The 25,599-nt window shown below is 41.1% G+C and overlaps 2 protein-coding genes across 12 annotated transcripts in view; both read right to left on the reverse strand.

Moving 5' to 3' along the window:
• Positions 1 to 398: 398 nt before the first annotated feature.
• Positions 399 to 15,022, reverse strand: brpf1 (bromodomain and PHD finger containing, 1). 5 transcript variants are annotated; one of them, XM_042408969.1, is made up of 16 exons: positions 14,778 to 15,022; positions 12,734 to 13,518; positions 12,044 to 12,233; positions 11,670 to 11,957; positions 10,700 to 11,217; positions 10,380 to 10,578; positions 10,135 to 10,266; positions 8,163 to 8,291; positions 6,923 to 7,316; positions 5,477 to 5,776; positions 5,079 to 5,357; positions 4,840 to 4,987; positions 4,210 to 4,343; positions 2,533 to 2,648; positions 2,268 to 2,422; positions 399 to 1,565 (listed from the first exon to the last, which is right to left on the reverse strand). In XM_042408969.1, the coding sequence occupies exons 2-16, from the start codon at positions 13,471 to 13,473 to the stop codon at positions 1,382 to 1,384; spliced, it is 3,906 nt and encodes a 1,301-aa protein (XP_042264903.1). In that variant the 5' UTR covers positions 13,474 to 13,518; positions 14,778 to 15,022; the 3' UTR covers positions 399 to 1,381. The 5 variants fall into 5 exon arrangements, with proteins under 5 accessions (XP_042264903.1, XP_042264908.1, XP_042264905.1 ...); XM_042408974.1 differs by lacking the exon at positions 14,778 to 15,022 and adding an exon at positions 14,679 to 14,738; XM_042408971.1 differs by lacking the exon at positions 14,778 to 15,022 and adding an exon at positions 14,335 to 14,669.
• A 419-nt stretch (positions 15,023 to 15,441) lies between these two features.
• Positions 15,442 to 25,599, reverse strand: part of LOC121895622 (serine/threonine-protein kinase WNK2-like) — a 48,312-nt gene continuing 38,154 nt past the window's right edge. For 5 of the 7 annotated variants that reach the window (XM_042408964.1, XM_042408965.1, XM_042408963.1 and 2 more), the window contains 6 exons: positions 24,473 to 24,702; positions 24,027 to 24,254; positions 22,091 to 22,189; positions 19,164 to 19,208; positions 18,317 to 18,630; positions 15,442 to 18,190 (listed from right to left, as the gene is read on the reverse strand). In XM_042408964.1, the coding sequence (XP_042264898.1) occupies positions 17,828 to 18,190; positions 18,317 to 18,630; positions 19,164 to 19,208; positions 22,091 to 22,189; positions 24,027 to 24,254; positions 24,473 to 24,702 (1,279 nt within the window). In that variant the 3' untranslated portion in view covers positions 15,442 to 17,827. The remainder of the gene's footprint in view (positions 18,191 to 18,316; positions 18,631 to 19,163; positions 19,209 to 22,090; positions 22,190 to 24,026; positions 24,255 to 24,472; positions 24,703 to 25,599) is intronic. The other 2 variants (XM_042408966.1, XM_042408967.1) reach the window with 2 other exon arrangements.

Here is a 25,599-nt window from a genome sequence, read left to right on the forward strand (position 1 = left end):
GGGTAACAGTGCTTGCCATGTTGTAAGAGGAAGTTTACTTAAGGATATATGCAAATTTGGACCCTAAAGCCTAAACTTGTCTTTGCAGCATAGATAATCCTTCTAAGGAAACATGAAACCTGATTGGTTATGTTCATCGATGGCAATCTTGCACCTGAACTCAAGTGCTGTGGTACCAGTCTAATCTGTTCCCGAAACACACAGCGTCATAAATCTTAAGACGCACTTACTGTATGACTCTTTCCTTGGAAAGAGGTAATGGGAGGAGTACGGAATTTTTCAAATATTTTACACAATAGTCTCTAGCAAGCAATTGGGATGTCAGAAAGAACACTCAAAAGGGTGAACAAACACAATTCACTCTCACATGTAGATACACAAAGACCACAAACCACAAGTTTAAAAAACTCAATTCTTTTTATTAAACTTCTATCTTTATGCAATCTGTATATATAAAAGTTCTAAAGCCATCAGCCTGAGACTAAGACAGACAGTGAGGCGATCATGTGTTTCAGTTTAGTCCTCATTATTCATTGACCAGCGGCCTGTTTGACACAGACATACGTTAACAAAACCGTATAAAACAGGAGACATGATGAACACAGAGTGACAGACGAAAAGGACCACACAACGATTTCTTGTGCGGCCGGAGTGATAAGAAGTAGTCCGTGTTGAGACGAGCTTGTGGACCTTGTTGAGAAGGAGTAAGCAGAATAAATAACATTAAGTTGGTTTGCCCACAGTTTAGGCTGCAACAGTCTCTCTTTTTTTGTGCTCCACTGACAAATGACTGAACTTTAGCACCAGGCCTGTTGTTTTTTTTTTTTTCTCTTTCTCTCTTTTTTTTTTTGAGAGGTGGATGTGAAGAAGACGTGCTGGGGCAATGGCATTTGCAGCTGTTCCCACAGTGTGTGCATTTATTGTACACTGCATGCATTTCCCCGTTCAAGTGTAAAACTACATGTGTGAATGTGTGTGTAATACTATGTTCATTTTTTTTTTTTTGAGTATGTAAACCATCATCTCATTTGTTAATAAACATTTATCAACCACATACGAGGAATATTTTGATTCATGATTCTGAACATAGAATCTTTTTCCATTATTATTATTATTATTATTACCTTTTTTTTTCAATTCTCTTAAATACAATATTTTACATGTCAGATTAAATACGGCTTAGTGTGCATGAGTGTGTGTGTGTGTGTGTGTGTGTGTGTGTGTGTGTCCTGGGGCCAATATAGTGGATCTTTTATTCCACTCTGTGCTACTGGCACTGTTTTCTGTGTTCTGCGATGTAGGGCTGGGCTCTCTGCTGAGAAACGTATACTCCACAACACCTGCGAAGACCCACAGATAAGGTCTATGCGCACGTGTGTGTTCAGTCACTGTCACTGGTCTCGCTGCTGGGGTCGCCTTGCACCTTGCTGCGGTGCTGCATGGCACGGTGGTATGCCACTTGCACTGACTTGCGTATGTTCGATTTCCTGCCCTCCAGCATCTTCTCCTTGTCCAGCTCCTGGTCCACCCCGAGTGGCACCAGCTTAGAGCGCGGCAGCCACTGCCTGCATGTGCACAAACACACATACACTGAAGTGTTAGTTCGGCTCCAATCAAACTTTGTTTTTCTGTGAGGTACAGTGAATTTAACCAAGTAAAACAACATGCATTAAAAGCAAAAATAAATGCACAGTGAAACTTAACATACACACACACCAGTCCTGATATAGATGATAGCTTTTTGAAGTGTATTGAAATTATTCTAAAAGGCATAGCAGGCCTTTGAAAGATAAACAGGAGGATTAAGTTCCTGGTTCTTCAAAAGACAGATCACCCATACTTCAGCAGGAATCAGCTGAAAGCAGTTGAACTCTGTGTTTGTGTTTGACATACTGCTGTCATTAAGTTTCTTAGAGATTTTTTTTCTTTGAAATTTGAATGCATGTGATTACACACAGTGACCTAAAATACAATGTGTTTTTTCCCCTCTTCTCTAAAACCACTCTTGCCCTATTTCTGCTAAACATTCTGTCATCTGGCACTGCAGCACAAGGAGCGCAGCTTCCTTTGCACAATTGACACAGAGCTGTTTGTCTGCACGTATTCAGTAAAATGAGGCTTTCGCTTTGTCAAGCGTTTTGCATTGCTTCATAATTTTTGAAGAACATATTAGAGAGAGAACAATCAGAGACGATTATTGACAATATGATACAGTAGAACGATGCATGAACACAAAAAGATGAGACGAGATGAACCAGAGCACTGACCAGGTTCTCTTGTTGTCGAAGAAGAGGACCAGGAACAGGTGCTCCCTGGCCTCCTGGGTCATTTGCTCCCCTAGTTTTAGTACATCCAAAGGTGGGACAGGGATTGGGACACCCCGGTGGAACACCCCCTCCCTGGGCATCTTCGGGTCAATTATCTGCAGGCAAACAATGGCAAAAGGAGGGTTACACATACAGCTATGAACCTACACAATGTCCTTATGTGAACTTTGGTCTACGCCATTTGCAGCGTGCACTTGTGTCTCACCAGAGCAGGGTATGAAGGATAGCCCCTGCACTTGGCCCACACCAGGTCCAGAGCCTCCAGGGAAGAATAGTCATCAGAGGTCATCCAACACCCTGACCTGGCCCGACCGCGCACCACTTAACGGTAAGACCACAGGAAAAGGAACAGTCATCATTATGCAACCTCTTTTGTAGCTCAGAGGTTATGGCCATAATCACATTGAGATGTGTTTATATAAGGAACATCCCTTTTCGCTGAAACTTGCAAGAAACATTTCAACATTTTGTGAAATGACTTGATGAGAGATGGGTTGGGTGTCATGATTTAAGCCTGGGAGTTCACATGATGAATACGGATCTTGGCATTTTGTTTTATGAGGCGTCATTTTCACTCCTTACAACAGGCAACAAGTCATGTTAAAGCAATGACAAGTAAGCAAAATTGTGAAATGTGACATTTATGTTTTATTTTCAGCTTTTTCCTTTGTTCTTTGTTTTACTGCAAACTATTGCAATATCAACCACAGACTCAAAAATAAGTGTCATGTCATCACGCTATTTTGATCTTAAAGGCCAATTTCCTGTTTATTAGTACTTATCCACGTACTATCCATGGTGACAATGTTGAGATTGTTGACACATATAAGTATTTAGGAACTGTGTTCGACTCCAAACTGAAGTTTGATGTTAACACTGAGAGAGATTCACCTGCTAAGGAAGTTAAATTCTTTGAATGTGTGTAAGGACATCTTATGTATTTTCTATCAGTCTTTTATTGAAAGTATCTTAATATTTTCTTTTATTTGTTGGTTTGGGGGTCTCTCTGTCAAGGACAAGAACTGCCTCTACAATATTGTGAAAGTCTGTTCTAGGATAATTGGTATCCGGCAAAGAGACTTGCGTTCTCTGTGGGAGAGGCATTGGGTCAAAAAAACATAGATAAGAAGAAAAAGAGAGTTTCCCAACCGACCACATCCTGTCCTCTGACTTCATTTTAATGCCCTCAGGCCGTCGTTTTACAGCGCCACTTGTGAAGACAAATCGTCTCTCAAAATCCTTCATTCCTTCTGCCATCAGGCTGTTAAACCTTGATAGCAGTGTGTGGAATGAATAATATTTCCATACTCGTTGTGTTTTATTGTCTTAACTAATCATTCTGGGGCTTGTTATTGCTGGGACTAGGATTTTACTTATTTCTTATGTATCTATTTATTGTTCATTTATTTACATGTCTGTGAGTACCTGTGTACTGACTGTCTCCGGTATAGATCTGTCTGTTATTTGTTTGTTTGTTTTTTGTTTCTTATGCATGGTCTGGGTACACTGCCAAACTGAATTAATTGCCCTTTCAGGATAAATAAAGTTGTCTGAGTCTGAGTCATGGTCAAATAAAAGGAGTTTTTCCTTTCTAGGAATGGATTTTGGCATGGATTGAAGAATATCATAAATGTAAGGGAAGGTCTCAAACATTACTCAGGATATGAACATCATTAGTAATCTTTCCCATGATCTTTAGAATTCTGAGTCAGATCAGATCACATGAGAGATGAATACAAACGTCTTGGTCTTCATGGTTACAGACTCAAAGACGCTGCAGCTTAACTGTACTGAAATACAAACTACATTAAAACTAATTGTGTATGCGCTGAAACAGGAGTTGCATGCATATGTGTGTCTGAGCATGAGAAAATGTGCTTACAGTGTGAAACACTCCGTGATCCTCCCACAGAGTAGGAATCATTTTCTGTGCCAGACGTCTCCTCACTGCTGTCCTCCTGGAAGGCGGAGCGAGAGAACGACGCCTTTCCTCTGCCCTGTTTAGACGGCGTCGTACTGAGCGAGAAGAGAGAGAGGGCTTTAAATATGCATATAACTTCTTTTTTTTTTTTAACTTTAACAAGAGGTTGCTGGTGATCTTGTTTTCTTGTGGTTTTATGCTTGTTTAGGTACAACTAAAAACAATTAACACATATGTAATTAACCACTGTATAAAAGCCATAATACAGTTGAGAGGCTTCTTGTATAACAGTAAGCTCTTTAAAGCTATGTTAACTGATTTTTTTGCCACGTGGGGGAGGAAAAACTTGCTGCGACTATGATGACTCAACATTGCCTTTTGAATTTGACAAACACCTCCAAAAATGTGCTGAGGGAGGCTAATAAACCCACAGAGCTACAGAGCTCCGCAAGCGATCTCTTTCACTTTACATGTAGTCACTTTATTGTTGTTCAAAGAAAAACATTGAATTAGAAGAGCTTTCAATAACATTTTAAAGAATATCTACTCTGCCAAACTTGTGAACATACAGAATGTTTGTGCATTATTCACCTGGTCCTGTCAGAAGCTGCGCTGCTGCTGCTACTGGTTGTGGACTCAGAGTCTGAGCTGGAACGAGGAAGTCGTGGCTCATTTCTGTAGACACGGAAGCTTTCTGTCACTGGCTGGTTTCCTCCATCAAAACCGTTACTTGGCAAACCTGAGGAAAAGACAGAAAGGGGGAGAGGGAGAGAGAAGTGAGTGTGTGCAACTTAACAATTGTACATCTACTATGCATTTGTCTACAGTACCTGGCAGCAGGTCATCATTGTCACTGTCACTGTCAGAGCTGGAGCTGCTGTGTGGGCTGCGCGGCCTCTTCCTCTGCCTGGTTGGTGACAGCAGGGGCAGCTGAGGGGGACCGATAGGGCTGGGGCTCACCCCTGTACCACCGTAGCCAGCATCCCGGTTCTTGGGAGGGCGTCCCGGCCTCTTGGGGGGTCCGGCCATTTTCGGGTTCTTCTTGGAGAAGAGAACAGACGTCCGACGGCCCACCTCTGGAGCCAAGGCAGATGAGGACACACTCAGATCTTGAGGGAGAGAGAAATTTATATGTTAAAATGAAAGCAAATGTTAATTATGTACTTACCTTTTATGTCATTGCATTATTTTTGGGGTTACTATTACTAATACATTCTCTTAGACGCACCCTTCTCCTGGCTGCTGCTCTCTCCCCCCTCGTCGTGGTGTCCTGCGGAGGATGGGTGATGGGGGAGGGAAGAGCCCCGATCTCCTACTCCAACAGACTCCCTGGAGCCCATACCGGAGCCGCCCTCCCGCTGGTGCGCGAGCTTCCTCTTGATGACACTGATCTCCTTTCTCAGAGCTTTGGCTCTACGAGATTGACCAATGCTGTGCTTCCCTGAGCTGACCTCATCCAGACGCACCTGCAAGTAATGCAGCTGCTCTTCCAGCGGTAGCCGCCGCCTGTTCTCTGGCAGGAGCAGGTCTGGTAGAGGCATGGAAAGAGAAAATGATTAAATGATTAAAAATGTGTGGAAACTAACAAATGTGTGGAAACTACCAAAAGGGTGGATGTGGGTGGTTTCCTGATGTCCTGATGAATATCAGTGCTACCATACAGATTATCACATTATGCTAATTTGTGTAATATTGGTACATGCTGTACCGAATACACCATGTCTGCAAGTTTCACCAAATTAAATCTGAGGCTGTTCAAAATTATTTTAATGGCAGTTAAAATATGTCAAGTCAGTTAATCAAGTAACAAAGGATACAGTTTGGTTTTAAATCAAAGAAGTAGTGATGTAAGAAAGTTTACACAAACATGTTTTTAGCAACTAAGCAGCATGAATGACTTGTGCCACCTACTGGTCAAGAGGCTTTACTGCGCCAAAGATCTTTTTTTCTCTAGATTATACACCTGCTAGTTTATTTGGTACACCTCGATGAAACTAATGCAGTATAATACAACAGGCCTGCAAGAAATCCTACTTTCATGAAGGTTATAAAGTTCACGTTTTATTCAATCTGTTTTAAAGAGGAATTGATTTATTTTATGGCAATTTTGGGGTCTGATTCATATAAATGGGATGGTCAAATTTATTAAAAACACCTCTCAACCTAATACAATACAACAGCACTGCATATAAAATAAAAATACATAATAACATGTATGAATGTAGGATTTCTTGTAGGGCTGTATCATCCTGCATCGGTTTTACAAAGATGTACTTATTAAGCTGGCAAGTGAGTGTATTTTTATTCAGCATCTGACCCCAGATACGTCTAATTCTGTTCCAGTGATCATCCTGTATTTCAATCACACTGGTGTGATACTGTGAAATAAAGCACAAGTGTAAAATTTCCTCTGGCTCTCAGCTATATAATGAAGGCCTGCCAATGTTCCTAAATTGTGAAAGTCTGTCATTTTAGAACATATTGTATTTTCTCTAAATCTAAGGTATTAATTAGCCAGCAAAATGCAGTTGGACGACCTACTAGTTCTTTGTATTTCTTTGAGCCAAAGATCAATTATTTGAAATATTTTGTCTCTCACCTATTTTTTTGGTGCTAAAGGGAAATGTTTTGGTTGCCAAAAACTTCCCAGCCAAAGTGAGAGAAGGTCACTTACCATCTTCATTAGAAGATAATGGCCGGTCTCTTTCTCTGTCCCTGTCCCTGTCTCTCTCCCGCTCTCGCTCCCTTTCCCTCTCCCTCTCTCTCTCTTGGTCACGCTGACTGTCTGGGCTCGGCTCTCTGGGGAGGTGCATGCCAGTCTCATAGTCGAAGCCTATCCGTTCAGCTTGGCGCCTGGCGGTTCTCATGACGGCCCCGCCCATCTCTCTGAGCCGCAGGGCAGCGCGGTAGAAGACGGTGTCCTTGGCATTGTACTTGAGGCAGTTGTTGACAATGAGACCAAAATCGGCCTCAAAGGCCTCAAAAGTGAGGTAGCGATGGGACTCCAGCAGGTTCCACATGGTCTGGAAGTCCATTGGAGTGTCAATGTGGTCCAGGTAGTCTGGCACCTGGATCGTAGAGGGTAGAGATCAGTGTCATATCTATCTATTGAACATCATAAGTCTTAATTGAAGACATCACTTTGGCCTCTAAGAAACTGTGAACGCCATTTTTAACATATCATTGACTAAACAATCAACTGATTAATCGAGAAAAGAATCAGCAGATTAATTCATAATAATAATAATGATTATAAGTAATAGTTAGTTGCAGCCCTATTATCTAATGCCAGACATGAAGTTATAGGTCAAGAGCACAGCCTGAACAATATTCAAGTTTCAGGCTAATATCTAAATGAGATAATATGAGATAATGGCCGACATAACGGCAAATGATTTTCACATAAACACACAAATATTTTTGGCAAGGTTCCCTCAAAATGTGTCATTAAAGAGTTGTATGAAAGATTTTGAAGCAGCACATTTTTACAAATAAATATAACAATATTCAAAGGTTCTCTTTATTCATCCATTACAAAGGTATTACAGTCCTCCCATCCTAATCAACCAAGGCTGATTACAAAAACGCAGGAAATAAATATCCACCTAGTAAACCATAGATAAAAAACAACACATAACTATACATCACTAAAAACTGTTGAAAGCATCCAGACAACAATATAAAAGTAAAATATATTTTTTGTATTAACAAATTATAAATAATCATTGAAAATAAAAATGTAAATATGTGATTTTTTTGTTTAGACACATATATAGTAATTCAAATAACTGGAGGAGATAAAAATAAATACACAAATGTGATCAGATATCAAAACTCACATTGATATGACAAGTGGACACATATCTTAAGTGAATATGAAAACCTCTTGAGTGTGTGTGGATGTGTGTATTTACCTCTGCCAGGGGTACAGGCTCAGTGAAAAAGTTGTTAGTGTCTCTTTCCTGCAATTGTTCCAACGTACTCCTCAAGAGCACCAGGAGGGGCGTCAGCTGGATCTCCAGCGCCATCTGCTGCACTTTAATCTGAACACAAAGGCATTTTTAATAGATAATCTACACCTGCTGACTGAATAAATTAACATGGACTTCTATGTTGTGTTTGTGTTTTTACCCTCTACTGCAAATCACATTTCCCCCTGGAGGGACAATAAAATCTGAACTGAACTGAACGGTGTGAGGCTGAGAAGTCTGTGGAGTAAAAACTGTGTGTGTGTGTGTGTGTGTGTGTGTGTGTGTGTGTGTGTGTGTGTGTGTGTGTGTGTGTGTGCGCACGCGTACACAAATCACATATGTGCCCACACACTCATATGTATAAGTATTAAGCAGTCTGTAGCTGCACCTGACCAGGAATGACGATAACAAATAAAGTCTCAACCTCTGAGACAAATTCAGATAATAAGAGACTACAGAGAGGTAGAAAAATAAAAAATATTTAATCAAAAATCAAAAATTGCTTTTAGATTGTATGAAAAGTCTTTGGACCTAAATACTGAAATAGTGTTTCATTGCCTGCACGGAAGTAAATCTAATCCAAAGACACGAGTTGTGTACAAACTGCTGTCCTATACAGAGGTGTATTCCAGAGAGCAGGTTTAGTGAAAACTCTGAGTTTATTAACTCTGAGATGAGGGAAACTGTTTCTGTTCCAGAAAGAGAGATCCCTTTAACTCTGAGTCAGTTACCACGGTAACTGACTTGGTGAACCTAACCTGCTCTCTTGCAGGTTTTCTTCAACAGATCCTGAGTTTGTCTCTGTCTGTTCCTGCAAAGCCTGAAGCAGCTGTCATTCATTCAAGCGATATCAAAGTATGTTACAGCGCATTCATTTGTAGAGGTTTATATCAGAATTAATCCCAGTTGTATATTAATTTGTTACACAAGGACTATGTACAGTTACCGCTTTCAACCAATAATAATCTCCTATTTCTCATGGTGTGATTGGTCGCTGCGATGGAACAGTCCTATCACAGTTTTCATGTCATGTTGGAGATTATATGTTAATATTTCTGAGGGAGCAGGATTGTGGTGCAGCTGCAGACTTTAAGATTTTAAAACTAAATGCAAATAAAAATGAGTTTTTTTTAGGCTGCATATAGTCTTAATGTGTTTTAACAGTAATTCAGTGACTGTGTTGATATAAAGTAACTGAATGCTGTTTAGCCAAGATCCAAAAAGATGTCTAAAAATTCACGCTAAGTTTTACCCTCAACGTCTTTTCACCTGCAAATCACTAAATTCATTATTACTGGATCAGACTGTGAAGTTCCAATATATTTTTCTATGTAAAATATGTCTTATTTGTTTGATTTATATATATTTTTTAATCTTTTTTTTTTTTTTACGATATCTTAAGTATCTTTTTTCTACCTTTTTGTTGCTGCCCCCTGTGTTTTGTCCCTGTCACAGCTGAATATATTTAAAATATAATGTAAAGCCTAATAGGCTACACAGTAAGTTTCCATCACTTTATCAGCCATTAAGGAAATTCAGGTCTGGTAAATGATGAATTAACGGACTACGCTGAATAAAATATAGACACTTTTGCCCACTCAAACTCATTGCTCTGTCACTGCTGTTTTTTAAAGATGTTCACAGTCTGCATGCACACGCATCAATGTTTCCACCTCCACTGGATTAAAATGGAGACTCTGCCTTTTATTTACCTGTTGCCATGGTGAATCGAAGTATCAGAGCTCCATTGACGATGGCTTTTTTTCATTCGCTATGCGTGTGTTGAGAGTTAGGCTCAGAGTTTGTTCAACCTGCTTCCTGAAATAGACCCCAGTTCGCTAGGAGGATCACTGTGTGCTAGTGTGAGGGTTTTGATTTATGTTAGTGACAGAAATAAATCTAATTTGTGTCTCACCGTCTCCCTCTTGAGTTTTTCCCTCTTGCGGATGAGCTCCACCAGCAGCCTGGCTCTCTCCAAGTCGTGTCTCAGTCTCTGCCATGCCTTCAACTGCTCCTTTAAAGCGGTCTGTTTCTCCTCGCTGTCCCTCTGCAGTGAAAACATATGCAAAACCCACAGACACGTCAGACAGCTGAATTATGCCAGGAAACAATTACAGTAATACACACTAAAATGAGCTGCTACGTTTGCTTAACAATTACACAAGTTGCCGAAGGAAGTTGGGTCGACGGCTGCGGTGGGAGGGGATCGATGTGTCGTTGTGACTGCAGGTGGGTTTGGAGTCGTCGCAGCAGAGGTACGCCGTTGCGACTTTGCCTCTTCAGCGTCCAGTAGCTGTGAAGTCGTTGCATGAACTGGCTCTTCCTGGGTACCGTCAAGTTACTGGTGATTTTGCTCAGTCTGAAAAACACAACAAACACGACTTAACTTTTGTACTCTTATGTCTTGAACATAAAACGTATGTGCTTCTTAGAGCTGAGCAGCACATGCAACACAGGTGTAATATGTAGTGTGTACGTACCTGTGGGGAGGTATACATGGCACAGACACCACTGGTGCAGCAGCTCTCCTCTCAGCTAAGATCTTCCTCGCTCTCTTCATCTTCAGCCTGGACTTGGCCTTCGCCCTCTTGGCTCGCTCAGAGCTCCAGCCCTTGGAGTCATCGTCATGGCCGATGCTGGGCTCATCGTCCTCCTCCAGCTCTCCCTCGCTGTGCGACGAACCCATACTGGCCCCGCCGACTCCTCCTAAAGGTCGGGCTGATCCCGGGGGCGTATGGATGTCACAGTAAGCAGTCTTGCGGACGCTGAAAGAAGTGCCATTAGCCCCGGTCTCTCTGACAGGCTCCATTTTCATATAGAGGCCCGCCTGCTGGGCACAGGTGACGTGGAAGGCTGTGTAACAGTTGGCTTTGTGGCACTGAATGCAGGCACCTGAGCCACGCTGCTTGCAGATGTAGCAGGTAAGCTTCCAGCGTGCGGGAGGGATGTGCTCAATACTATCGATCGGCTCCAGGAAGACTGTGTTAGCGAAGCAGACCTGAGAAGAGGCAGTAAAATTAATTTTATTACGAGACCACAATCAAAGCGTTTGGAGAGTAACAAGGTAACAGACTGACTAGAACTGCTAAACTGTACATTAACATTAATGATATTTTTGCATTCTATAATTTATGCATGTAGTGCTATTTATTGAAGCACTTGCAGTTAACATGCAGCTGAACAAGCTGAGAAACCACTGATGTTTGTGCACTACATAGTGTATATATATGTTCTGTAACCTCTATGTTGTATCTATGTATCATCTTCAAGGTCTGGACTGTGTAAACATCAATTATTAACGTTAAATGTTTATGCACAATGAAAAATTAAAGCGACTCTGAAGGGAGGCTGTGTGCAGCACAGATGAACACAGCATGATGCAGAGCACTTCAGTATCTGCATGGTTATTTAGTTCTAATCAAGAATACATGTAGTGTTGTATGGCTTCACCTCTGGGATCCAGAGGGCACACACTACATGTGCCCAGCGTGCATCATCAGTCTGTTTAAAAGCTCCTCCCTTGTTGGGACAGAGAGCACAATCCACAGCTCTACTTGGCGACTGGAGGCAGCGACGACATAACCACTGGCCCTCTGGGATATAAGGCACACCATAGCACTCCTGGTGTACCGCCAGGTTACACATGTCGCAGAACAGGATCACATTGCTGTTCTGACACTCGCCATCGTTACAGATGCAGCAGACAGCATCCTCATCGATTAGAGTACTGGGGTCCGCCTGGAAGAAAGGAAAATGAGATTAGATTTGGATGTTTCAGTGTTAAAATATGATTTTTTTTCACACAAGTTTCCAAGTTTAGGTACCTTGTTGTGGCTCTCAAAGTAAGATTCCTTCTCTAAGCGGTCCATGAGGTACTCAAAGACCTCCTGAGGGATGGGTGTCACACCATCACGCCGCCGCTTGTCGTTCATGATGTCAAGCCAGATGTAGTCCTCCTCATCAATGTCATACTCTACCTCCTCATCCAGCTCCTCCACAGACTTATCAATGTACCTGAAGTCCAGAAGAATAAAGTGTGTGTATATGAATACAAACAGTACACAGAAATGAACTGGGAGCATAGGACTGGCACCAACTTCCCCCTTCTGTACAAAGGGGAAATAATGACAAGAAATAATGTGTAGAACCTAAGGTCAAAGTAATTTCCTGATACATGCACAACAATGAGCTGATGAACAGCAAATAAACTGGTGACTGATGGTGTAAATGTTTCAAATATTTATAATTAAGTGGCCTTTGCTCAAACCTATTTCTCATTAAACCTACTGTCTGCATAAAAAAAGACATGCCTCCTTTATTCAGTCACACGACTACTAACTGCCACTTTTGTAGTCTGATATGTGTTTATTTTCAGTGATGTGTTAGTGAACCACATTAAGGCTGTCTACAGTTATGCACATATACATACTTAACTGCTGTGTACCTGTCAATAGTACTGCTTCTAATTCTCATATATGTATGTAATTATTAATGAACCGCTTTGTAATTCTCACCTGTAGTAAGATGACGGCCGAGGAGGGGCATCAGGTCTCTCTTGGTCCAGTTCTCTGAACACCGCCTCAGGAAGTTTGACTGCAGGCCCGGACTGAGCACTGTGATGATGGGATGAGCCATCCTTCTTCTTTTCTTTACTCTTATGCTTCCCAGACTTTGGGGTGGCTTTGCCCCCATTAGAAGACGGGATATCCGGCCGGTCCTTGCCACTACCTCCTACCTCACTACCTCCAGCTCCACCGTCACTACCGTTACACACCCCTCCACCACCGCCACCAGTACCGGATGGTGGGGCATCCTCTGCGTCACTGTCTTCCTCTGACACTACATCAATGTTCTCAAAGATGCTAATGCGGTGAATGCGTCCTTGAATGTCCAGCTCCACCATGCGCTGTGCCTGGGCATAGGTCATCGTCTCCCTGCTCGGGGAGTGAGAGACCTCTGACCGATTGGGGCTACCAGGTGTGTTTCCCCCATGCCCCGGCCCACCTCCGTTACCTCCACCATCGTCCGTATCCCCTGACCCTGCTAGTGAGGCGCGAGGAGGCCGCCCCTTCCTCTTCTTCTGTGGCATAGTCTGTGCAGGAGTTGGGTTGTCATGATCATAGTGGTAAAGGTGATACTCAATGCCACTGTAGCTCTTGTAGACCTTACGGCAAGTCTCCACGGGGCATTCGTAAGGGGGCTTGGTGGCCCTCAGATTGTGACAGAATGTCTTTACGTCAAAGTCCAGCCCCATTGTGCCAACAGCCACCGCTGGGACAGATGCTGTTCAGGTTTACATCTGAAACAGGGGAACACAAAAGGAGCACCATGGGAGGATCAAGTTCAGAGATTATCATTGAGATTGCTACTGTCTGACAGTTACAGTTACTGAGCTGTAGCTGCTGAAGACAACAGTCTAACTAGACAAGTCGTGCCTACACTTTGTGCACCTGTTATGGTGCAGTCACGTGACTAAACCTCACTCTCAGGAGACAAATTGTGATGTTGTGTCACCCAATAACAGGTGCAATTTGGGTAAATATTTTTGCTACTGTTCCTGCAATTATATTCGGTTATCGTGCAACAAACGGCTTAACAGTTTCACAGCAAATTTCAAAGTAGTTTGCAGCCCATGGGTTTAAAAATAACAAACAGGCGAGAATAACAGCGCACAGGTCAACATTTAGCTTGTAACTCACGAAACTAACCACAGCAGTTACAGCATTATAATCCAGCTAACGTTAGCCTTAGCATCTTTCTACTGTTTCCTCCTCAAACAATGAAACATTGCAGCCTAACGCTGTTAGCTAACAGGCTAAGACACCAGCTAGAAAAACAACAACACCACTTTCCAAACAGCATAGCATGCAGAGAATATACATACTACCAGTCGAGTTAACGTTTCAAACCGACTATATGTAGCTTCCGTTCATTTTTCGCTCATTCAGCTGAGAAACGTTAGTTTAATTCGCGTGCTAAATATTAACGTTAGCTGCATTCACAGGGCATACGTTAGCTACAGAAACAGAGATGTCATTTTAACGTAACTGTGTATTTTTTTACGACTAACTAACAACAAATGGTTAAACAACGGAGTGTTTAATGTTGCACATACACTGAAGCCTGATTGCAGCTTAGCGTTAGTTTAGATGACCATTCAACCCGACGCTACAGTGTTTCCCTCCACAATGACCTCACCCTGTGAATCCCACATACTGAGCAACAAAATGACACCGTAACGTCTCATTTGACGAGGTTAACATACTAATGGAGCATTTATGATCCGGTCTATTAGCTATTTCATCAAATGGCAAAGGTCTATTAACATTTTTGTTGTCCTCTGAAATGTGCGATTAGACATACATAGCTAGGCATGCTTATTTTGCATTAGGGTTTTAACCTACTACTTCGTGTTTTCACTGTATAGCGGGTTAAGGCGGACTAAGGAAATGCAATCACCCTTAATGTTAGCTTTTAGCACTCGAAATGTGACCCAGTTAGCCAGAAAACGAGCCTTCAGCCGTTTAACGCCACAGATCAGCACTAATAAACACTTACTACTCCACGTTCCTCAAGACTGCGTGCTTCGGGAAACCTCACACCAGACGGAAAAAGGCTTGCAGATCGATTTTAATTCATTAGATTAATCCCAGATGGAGATCGCAGGAAGCGTAGGTACAGTGAAATGTTTTATGAAACCATATAATATCCCGATCATGTCATTGTGTTGGGAATAATTCAGGAACTCGGTTGAACAAAAGGGGCAACCATTGCTGTAACGTTACGCCGTGAGCGCGCGTTGACACATTCGCCACACAAAGCGGGATCTATTTCTCGGCTTTGCTATTAAAATAGGGCTTGTATGCACATTTTAACCACGCCTCCGTGAAAACATACAATATATTTCGCTCGGGATGTATTTTAACGTATTTATTTTTCATTTCTACACAACCAATATTTTGGTGTTGAATGTCGCGAATCTGTGGCTTTGTTTTAAATATGGTGGCAGGATGAAGTGTCTCTGCCTGGCCTGAGTTCACATCAGACTTTCAAATAAGTCCACACACACACACTTGCACATCCTCTATAAACCACTACTGATTGTGTATTTATTCTATTTATCCTCACTAATAGACACAACCTCGTACCAAACGAGGATGTGCTTTTGATAAGATGATGTTCAACAATTTCAAGTGGAAATAAAAACAATGAGACAATACAATCAAGCACAAAATAATATTTATTTCTCTCTCAACATACAGTCTGTGATTAGAGTGCAGCAGGGTAGGGTGGGGTAATGCAGTGGGACATACAGCAGGCAGAAGCAATCCCACACAGTTTTTTTTTTTTAATACAAGCTTTTGACAATCAGAGCATATTCACCAGGGGGCAATGTTGTCCAGAGAGAGAGAGGAGCGAGATGAGCAGAGTGGGAAGTGTCAGGGCTGGTCCTCCTCTGTGCATTTCAGCTCCGTTTGATCACTGCATCCACATGAATATGCCAACAATAGTTATTCCCTCCTCTGCTCACCATCATGAGTTAGCAGCGGGGGAGGTGGAACAAAATATACCAGGTACAAGTGACAGAGAACAGAAATCTCTTACTACTGGAAGTATTTCACCAAAGCAGAAGAATCTGCATAATATCCTATAAAAGTCCAATTCAAACCGAATTGATGGGATAATATACATCAAAGCAACCCCTCCACCACCCCTACACAGTCAAACAAACAAAATGTACAAATATAAACTACAAGAAAACTGTACAATTCACAGCTTGGCAGGACTGGGGTGCTGAAATGTTTCAAATGTGTTGTGGAAATGTGAAATTTCTAACCGTAGCAGTTGTATTGTTTTATTTTTGTTTTGTGGAACACGAAAAGTTGGCCATGCTTGTCAGTGATAAAAAAGTACAGGCGATGAAACCCACTATATACAGTGTAGGAAACTCTTTACCATAAGTTAGAGTTTTGGGAGACTATAAGTTGTGCAAATCTCCCACATCAAGTATCATTTGAATTTTGCAATATATTACTGAAAAGAAAATGAAAAAAGAAAGGAGGCTGGGGAACAAACACATCAAAATTTCAACAAGGCAATAACACTGCTTTATGAGTGTCTCATTTGTTAATTTAATTTGAGGAGGTTTTTTTTATTATTATTTTTAAAGTACCATCTAACGTGAATATAATGCTTAACTGTACAGTGGAATCACCTCAGATAATAGCAGCATCAAAAACAAACAAGAAAAAAAAAAAAATCAAGCTTTAAACATCAAATAATTATCAATCGTCAGACTTAACTGGTGATTGCACAAAACATTTCACATACAGTGTACGCTGGGTACTAGGACAGCCAAGTTGAAAGAACATTTAGCAGTAGTGAATTCAGAGTTTGCTTGGTGCTGTGTAATGTTTATCCTTTGCTTATCTGTTGCTTGGTGATTTGTAACTTTGTTCAACTTTTCAGCTTGCTCCTGTTGCACACATCAGTGATAAGGCTTGTGGCAAGGCCACGATCAAAGCTTTGTGGAGGGGTTAAATTGCACTTTTAAGCCTCAAGCCTTCACATATTAATTGCTACATTCTGATCAGAACACTACCAGAGGAATATACTGTAGAAAGAAATATGTACAGTATATATGGCTCTGGACACCGCCTTTCCTAGCACACAAAGCTATAACACTGCCAACTCTTGTTGTGCTGTCAAACACATCTGTTGTCCTATGAAAAAGAGGCCGTGTCCAACTGAACCATTTGACCTGAAAGAGTGGATTTTGGCTGCTGGCGTTTTTTTTTTTTTTTTTAAATCTTTTTTTTTTTTCCCTTCTCTCATCAGTCGCACATTAATCATTTGTTTCTGCAAGGCAACGGTACATCTCACCACTATGGCATTCCATCTGTCACAGGGGTGGAAAGTAAACAAGGGTTAAAACATGATTTTATTATTTAAATAAGAGCATATACTGTGTTAATAGTGCAGTACTACAAGGGCATTCACATGTAAACCAAAAACAAAAGTGTTTGTAATGCATTAAAAAAAAAAAAAAAAAAAAAAGGAGACTGCACTCAAGCTACCATCAAATAAAATAACTTGGATGCAGACATGCTTTGTTTCACAGAAGAAAAAAAAAAAAACAATATATAAATCAATGTTCAAGGCACTACATTCCTTCAAATACTTTCGTCATAAATACTGTCCTGTTACGGTTTCTCAAGCCACTGGTTTTTGGATTCCAATGTAGTGTTTGAAGTGTACATAACTGTAGAGAAAGGCAAAATAAATGCAGTAAATAAAGAATATGGTGAAATATGTTTTCGTGACCGCTGACAAAATGTCTTGTATGGCTGAATTTAGTCAAGACCAAAGCTAAAAAGCATTAGGTATTCAGACATACATAACATGTACTGTATAATATACACACATACATCCACACACGCGCACACACACACACACACACACACAAGTTACTACAGATATAGGTGTTGTATAAAGAATAACAACACTTGCGTCATGTTATTTACAAGATCAGATTATGTACATGTGTGGCTCCGGTGAACCAGAATAGAATGGAGTTGGACTTTCCGGCCCATATGCACTAACAATTTTTAGTTAGCAGAATAAGTAGTCCTAGTGGTTTTTGGACAGGGGCCATTCTCTGGGTTGTGCATGGCCAGAGGATAGGCTTGGATCCCTGGATTTGCCATTGTGGCGTAGGGCATCATTCTTGCAGCACCAAGCAGGCCTACAGGACCCACAGACCCTACAGGACTAGGCAAGCCAGGCCACTGCTGGGTGTAAAGAGGACTGGGAGTCATCCCGCCATAGGAACCTGCTGGCAAAAGGTACCCAGGAGGGAGCATTGCTGAGGAGTTGGGACCTAGGGTTGTGGGCATACCAGGGCCTAAAGCAGCAGTCAGGGGGCAGGAAAGAGGCAGCTGGAACTTGCTGGGACCAACATGGCATTTCATCTGGAACAGAAGGGAGTTGTTGTACAAAATAGTGCATAGACCTCCTCAAAATTGCATCCAATGTCACAGATCGAAGCACAACTCAAAAACTGATCCTACATCTTCTCACATCTCCATTCCAAATACCTCGTGTGTAGCTGCTCCCATTGGTGCAGCTCTGCCTTCCAGGTCCTGCTGGCGTTTCTGTTGTTTGATCTGGTTCAGGGAGGGGCGCGGCTGATGGGCTGCCGCTACGGTCTCCTTCGTCCAGTCGTCTACCAGTTTGTGAAGGTCATCGGTAAACGTGCCTCTCTTGTTGTTGCTGTTGTTGGTCTGGGCCTGAGCAAGTCTTGTGAGTGGCTGAGGAGATGGTGAGGGTGTGGCCGTGGTGAGAGACGGCTGTGTCTGACTGGAGGCTGTTTGAGCTGTGGTGGTGGTGGTGGTGGTGCTGAGAGAGGACCCTGAAAAGACACAAAGGTCTTAAAAAATTGTCCAGTTCAAAAATTTCAGTCGATCAATTGGCTGCTGTATGGCGTAATTTAAGGCACTTTGGACACAATATACCTTCATGAAAGACAACTTTCAATACTTTAAGAATGGTCCTAATTGTTTTGTTACGGCCGGAGTACCTGAGAATATAACTCCAACTTATTTTAACATGACACATATTTTGCCAACATAGCAGCCAAAGGATTACGACATAGATGACTTTCATGAGGAATTATAAACAAATGAAATGTTTGTTATGCAAGCGATGACAAAATTCAGCAATCAAGACATGTAGGCACACTGCCATGCAAAACAACGACAAAAAAACGTAAATTAAAGTAACAATCTGAAAGTACCCACAATTTCAACAAGAACTGCCACATTTTCAAGTGCCAACACAATAAAGAGAAAAAAAAAACAACACAAGTGCACATACAAACATACGGACTAAAATAGTAGACAGAGTAAGAAAGACAGAGAGTAAGAAAGTAAATGAGATAGTTACTACTATTGCGCTCTTTGCCTAGACATAGTCGTTTCAGAGTGGACCCTATAAAAAGGTAAAACAGCACAAGACAGAAACAGTTAGGCCAGGACACACTGCACACCACAGGTATGTGGACAAGCTGCTTCAAAAGCACACTCAGCTATCAAAACAATTGGGGAGAGAGAAAGAGGAGAGGAGGACAAGGGGTTTCAAAATTTGTGAGGACTGGAGGAAAGAGCCTAGGTGTTCTTTTTAATATGGGCAATCATTGGAAAAGTGGACAATTACAAGTGTTTGGACAGAAATCTGGTAAAATGCGGTCACTGTCGTCTTAATCACCTTGACAAATATGTCTAATCATTTAGATTTGGTTGTGAAATTTAGTAAATTATGAATTATTAGTCCATTTGTTGTTAAGGAGAGACAGTAACAAGATAATGGTGTTTTCTAAGAAAGGAAGACTGGAGCCTGGATTAAAAAGAGATCCCTTTGTCGATGTGAGAATGCCTGTGAAACAAAATGTGAAACCAAAATAAATAAAACTTCAAAACTGAAAGAGCACACAGATACTAGCTGGAACTCATCAAAGTCAGCACTTGTCAGAAAACATGCAGGTAACTCAGGAGAAGTGGAAGGAGGGAAAAAAAAAAAAAAAAAGTAGTAATATTGATGATACAGCCCTTCATATGGCGGAGCAAGTCTCCATCAGTGCACTGCCTGGCGCCTGCACCATGCACGTCTTCTCCGTCCAAACATGAGGGACAGAAAGAGCTCTCCTCTATCTCCTTGCCTATCAGGGAAGGGCTGCGGGGTTTTCTCTGTGTTAGTGTACAGAGGATTACTGACTCGGGCAAAGTGCCTTGACTTAGGAGATGTTATACGATCAAAATTAACAGTGAATGGAAACACACAACAAATAAAAAAAGGATATAAAGCCTTTGGCATTCTCACTCACATGTACACACACACACACACACTTGTACAAACAGGCACACCGTCTTGTTTAAGGTATGACTTCAGGCCCATGTTTGGAGAGAACTAGCCCCCATGTGCTTGTGGGGTCTGTTTTTTTTTTTTTTTAAAAAGCCAAAAGCACTGCACAAAGCATTTGTATGAGTGGGTGCGGGCATAACACCCACAAATGAATGGTTATGAATGTAACTGTGGTTCTGTGAATAGTGGATGATTGCCAGAGGACTGTGTACAGGTGGGAAATAATATCAAAGTCACTTGCAGCCTGGGTATCGGAGGCCACACACGGAGGCATGTACACCCTAGAAATGTTTCGTTCTGAATCTTCATGCTAAGATTCTGACTGGTGATTCTGATACAGACCTAGTTACTTATTCTCTTTGCTCTACTTCATTCTTTCTGACCACCAGAGACACTGCTTACCACCTGGAGGACTAATAGTAACAAAAACGCCATGAGGAAGTCTTACTTACAGAACACTATGAGGACGCTAAGAAGATAGCTGCTACAGTATTACATGCTGCCACATTCATACTGTAGAAGTGCGCAAATGTGCGACAAAACAAATGTTGGAGTTGCACGACTATCTGACGGGGGATTACACAGCAATGTAGTCCACGATGTGGAAACATTCTTGGAAGCGCACTTGATATCAAGCAGTTACTCTTAGCCTGTAACCATGAGCAATATTTTTGACAATCCATTTGGTAAAGTCACTGCTTTGATAAGGCATCATTTCTTATTTCAGCATGACATAAAAAAAAATAACAGACTATGAAAACCCAGCTGTCATTGCAACAAATGATTTCAATATCTGCACAAGACGCAGCTGGTCTGAAGTCACCCTGCAACTGTTCTGAAAAGATAAGGATTGATTGAAATATATAGCAGTTAGGATTATTTTTCAAACGGATACCACTCTGGTTGAATGGGTGTTAAATGTACATGTCTATTTTTAAACATGTGTAAATTGATGTCAGCCACAGTGTCTTTTTTGATGCTGCCACTAGAGGGCAACAAATTCCAAAAAAATTTAAATTCTGCACATTGTAGCTTTAATCAAATTGACATTACAGCTTTGGTGATTTACACCAGAGGAGCAGGGTGAATTTGTCATGCTGTCAGTATCTTTTCATTCCTGAAAGAAATGCTGTCAAATTAAAAGCCTGATTTCCTGTATATAAGGAGGGTCTTTGGGAATAGTCGTGGGGTCACAGATTTACTCCTGTCCCAGTAATGTTCCAGTGTGAATACTCTTGACTCTTGGAAAATGGATGCTTAGGGCAAAAGCGAAAATCAGACTTCTAGCAGCCATTTCAGGGTTTATATAAAGACTTATACAGAACTTCAAGACCCAAGAGTGCCCATATTTTATTAATGAACATCACATGTGTTGAGCTATTTTCAGGAAGCGACAAACAAGACTGTGGGAACCAACAGTACCACAATCTACCTTTAAGTGCCTGGAAAAAACACTTCTGCACCAATTACAATGTCTTACAGACATAAAAGGTTAAGGAGCTTCTAGCAAAGTCAGAAGCTAAAACAAAAGCTACACAGAAATATGACCTGCTTCACTGATTGCTTGAAGATGAAAAGGAAACATTTCCAGGCTGCACAAGCCTTTCATTCTGGTGGCACGAGCCTATGTTCAGTTGAATTTGTAGGTATCAGTTTTGAATACCAGCATCACATGTGGATGTGATGGATATCCTCTGGTGGTCAGAAAAAAAGAAATAATACAGAATATAAGCTTTGAGGTTGCTGGGAGGGGGTGGGGGGGGTGGGGGTGGGGGTGGGGAGGGGGTAAGAAATAGAAAATGGGTGATGTCAGGTGGGGAGGCCTGTGAGACAGAAGATCTACTATATAACATATAAATAAAATGAAACTTGGTGGATAGAAGAGAGAGGAAGGTTAAATAAAGAGAAGATGGAAATGAGCGAGGGGAAAATAGAAAAGAACAAATACAAACAGATGGACAGAGACACAGGTCCACTGAGGAATCTAGTGCGTGGTTTGCTACTAGATTTATAGGTGACTCTCTCTGACGTTTGGTGGTAAACCGTCCAGCCTGTAAAAATGAATATAAGAGGGAAGAAGAGAAGAAACAAGAGAGACACTTTGTAAAAGTGCACACAGACTGGGATGAGAAACCCCCACCATCAAAAGCAAAGGATACTAAGAAGGAGTGATGATAAATGGGAAATTTAATAATTATCGGTCTGATGATGGGATTTCAGCCAATAATTACATCTGATAGTAGAGGTAAGGGTATTATGGGTGTGTGCTAGGGTTTTGTCCATGAAATTTGTTTTTCTTTTCGTTTATTATTAATCGCTTATTTGATAAGGACAAAATACACACTGGCAAACTGAAAACACAATTATGTATTGTACTGTGGTCTTAATAGCTTGGAGTAATCTGTCCCTAGAGGGGCTTTTGTTATAGCATACAAAGAGTAAATACACTAGATTTTAAGGATAAAATCTAGCAACAAATCCTAGTGTTATAAATCATGTCAGAATGACCCAATAACACAGGGTGAAGACATTGTTCCAATAAATATGATATGCTAATATTAGGAAAATACATTTACATCACCAAATTTGAAAGAAAGAAATCAGCCAGTTTTACACCATTTAAGGTTTTGTAACTGGTTTCAAAAATTACACTGAGTCTTACATCTAAAAAGATTTCAGATAGAAATCCAGTCATCAGCAGCACAAACCTGTTGATTTCTTGACATCTTAAGTAGTACTACCTTGTAGGTATTGTATAAATCAATTGCCTTTTTCAATCTATAAGGAACGGTCAGACATGCTTCAACTTTGAGCTGATGAATATCATTCAGCAAATAACTAGTTCCTAGTGGAAGATTTTAAAAAGGGAACAGTGACATTTTAATGTGAAAGTTTAGTTATGAGTGGAGAAATGGCCCCAAACTGCCCCCAAAAAACCCAACTGTACCAAGCAGTTACAGTGGTCTTTGTCATTGCTCACTTCATAACAGTGTTAAACTATAAACAGAGCCAGCAGATGTCATTGGTTGTTATAAACAGAAACAGAGTTTGTAGTTTTGCAAAAGTCATAGAGGTTAGAGTTGCTTAAAAACTGCCTGTTAGTTTGTGCATCTGTCTAACTTGCAATAGAATAACTAACTAGAATAACAGCCTGGTTGCTGATTTGGTTACAAAATGGCTATGGAAAAACCATTAGACAAATTCTGATCCTCATTACACTCATACTGTGGATTATAGTAGGATTAGTGTGGATCATTTTCAACCGTTTTATAGTAATATTTTTGGATAATTGCATATCAAACAACTATTCTTTGGGACATGCAAATTGTGTATGAACATAATCAACATATGAGCTGACTTGACTACATCATGTGAACTTGTTTCACAGTTAAATTACCAACCTCAACATTCAGACAATTATTGGTTATCAATATCAGCTCACAAAGTCCCAATCGGTGCATCCTTACCACTTATGACACAGATGGTACGTACAAGGGAGGACACCATGCATATATTGATTACATGGATTTCTAATCACAGGTGCCACTGCTTTCCTCTGATAGATGCTAACCATCTGATAAGTACATTTTCAAATGTTTGCATCTAACTTTAATGTTAGTGAATATATGCAATAATTTAAGTGGTCCTACATAGCAAGTTTACAGTTGTTCAGTTAAATTGAGGAGATCCTGTTCATGTCTGAAATCCTTCAAGATGAGACTCTTTTGATCCTCTACTTGTAAAAAGTTGCCCATGTATGGACAACATTAACACTTGAAGCATTTACCTTAACCCTAATGGCTGTTCAGTAAATTGTATGCTTCATCTTTAAAAAGATGAAACATGCAATCTTCCTTACACAGTGTTTGTAAAACCTATAATGTGTACCTTGGCCAGGACCTGCTTGGTTAGTCATCCCGTCACCGTGTAGCCCCCCAGAGTAGATGTTGTCTGAGGAGAAAGAGCCCTTCAAGGAACAGGGTTGCTGGGTGTGGACCTGCTCTGGGGCGGTGCAGGGCTGATTGCTGGAGCTGGAGCTGCCACTGGAGTAGGCAGAGCCATCTGACAGAACTGAACTTTTAGCAGGGGAGCCAGAAGAACTGGCAGCACTCTCGCCTTGTTGCAAAAAAAGAAAAAGAGGGAAAAAAAAAAAAAGTGTGAGTCAGTCAGAGTGAATCACTCTGTGAATCACACATTCCTATGGTTTTCTGAGCCTGACGCCATTCTTGTGTTTTCCACTTTGACAAAATGCGTGCTTCTAACTGAAAATGCTCTCTCATATACACGAACCATAATATAAACCACTTATCACCCCAGCATCCCAACCCACACACCTTTCCTCTCAGCAGCAGTGGTGTTGAGATTGTTTCTGAGCTGCTGCACCATCGGATTGAGCAGTTTTCCAGCCTTCAGCTTGTGTTTGCTGGCCCTGCGCCTGCGGCCACTTGGAGGTGCAGCATGAAGTAGTCCAACATTGGAGGGCAGTGTTTTGCCCAGCTCCTTGTACAGACGCTCGATCTCATTCCTCTGGAAAGCCTGCAGCTCAGAGATTTCCTTCATGTGTCTAGTGAGAAGTTATAGGGAGAGAAGAGACACAAATGAACTTTTCTGAAAGGTCATGATAGGCTGCTGGTCTATTTTATGGTTTTTTTCTTCAGCAGTTTGTTCTCCACATCTTTCCACTAAAGCCTCTATCATTATGCAAGCAGTCATTTGCTTGCAGCTATTAACATCTATCAAAAGACCTTCTCTCCTGATTGCATGTCTCCTTTTTATTACAAAGCAAAGTTTTGTCGACTTAGCTGTAGGCTGTAATGTCACTGAAAATATTTAGAGAAGATAACAGCATGCCATAAAGGTCCAAAGTATTCTGTCCGCATGGAGTTTGTGCAAAATTAATGCTTGAAAGTTCATGTTATAACTGCAACCACAATCGTTTTTACAGTATGAATGAGTTATCTCATAAGATCACTGTTTTTCAATTAAGCGACAAATATAAAGATATCTGTTTCATAATCAATCATTTTGGGGGATGATATGCCTCCTTTAACAGAGATGTCATGCCTTCCAGCCAGCCATGACTATTAAACATGATTAGTAATCAGTTAATCGCTATGATAATCCAATTTTTATGTCATATATTTATTGACGGTTAACATAATATTGTTTTCTGCCAAATGCTACAACCTCTGTTGACTATGCACAGGGCCATACCTGCACATATAGTATACTACTGTGGATACAGTTGTAATATCGTGTAACATAAATTTAAGCCGTATCCACCAGGACTCTTTTTTTCACCTAATAGTGGTTTTGGCAACCACTGTTGAAAACTGGAATAATTTGTGCCATCTTCACTAATTGAAAACCTTTTTGCAATATAAGCAGATTAATTTATAAATAAAGGCAGGAAGAACCAAGTACTGTAACGTGACCATTCATACTACTGACGGACTTTGCA

Source organism: Thunnus maccoyii, chromosome 4 (genome assembly GCF_910596095.1).
Source record: "Thunnus maccoyii chromosome 4, fThuMac1.1, whole genome shotgun sequence".
Taxonomy (NCBI): Eukaryota; Metazoa; Chordata; class Actinopteri; order Scombriformes; family Scombridae; genus Thunnus; species Thunnus maccoyii.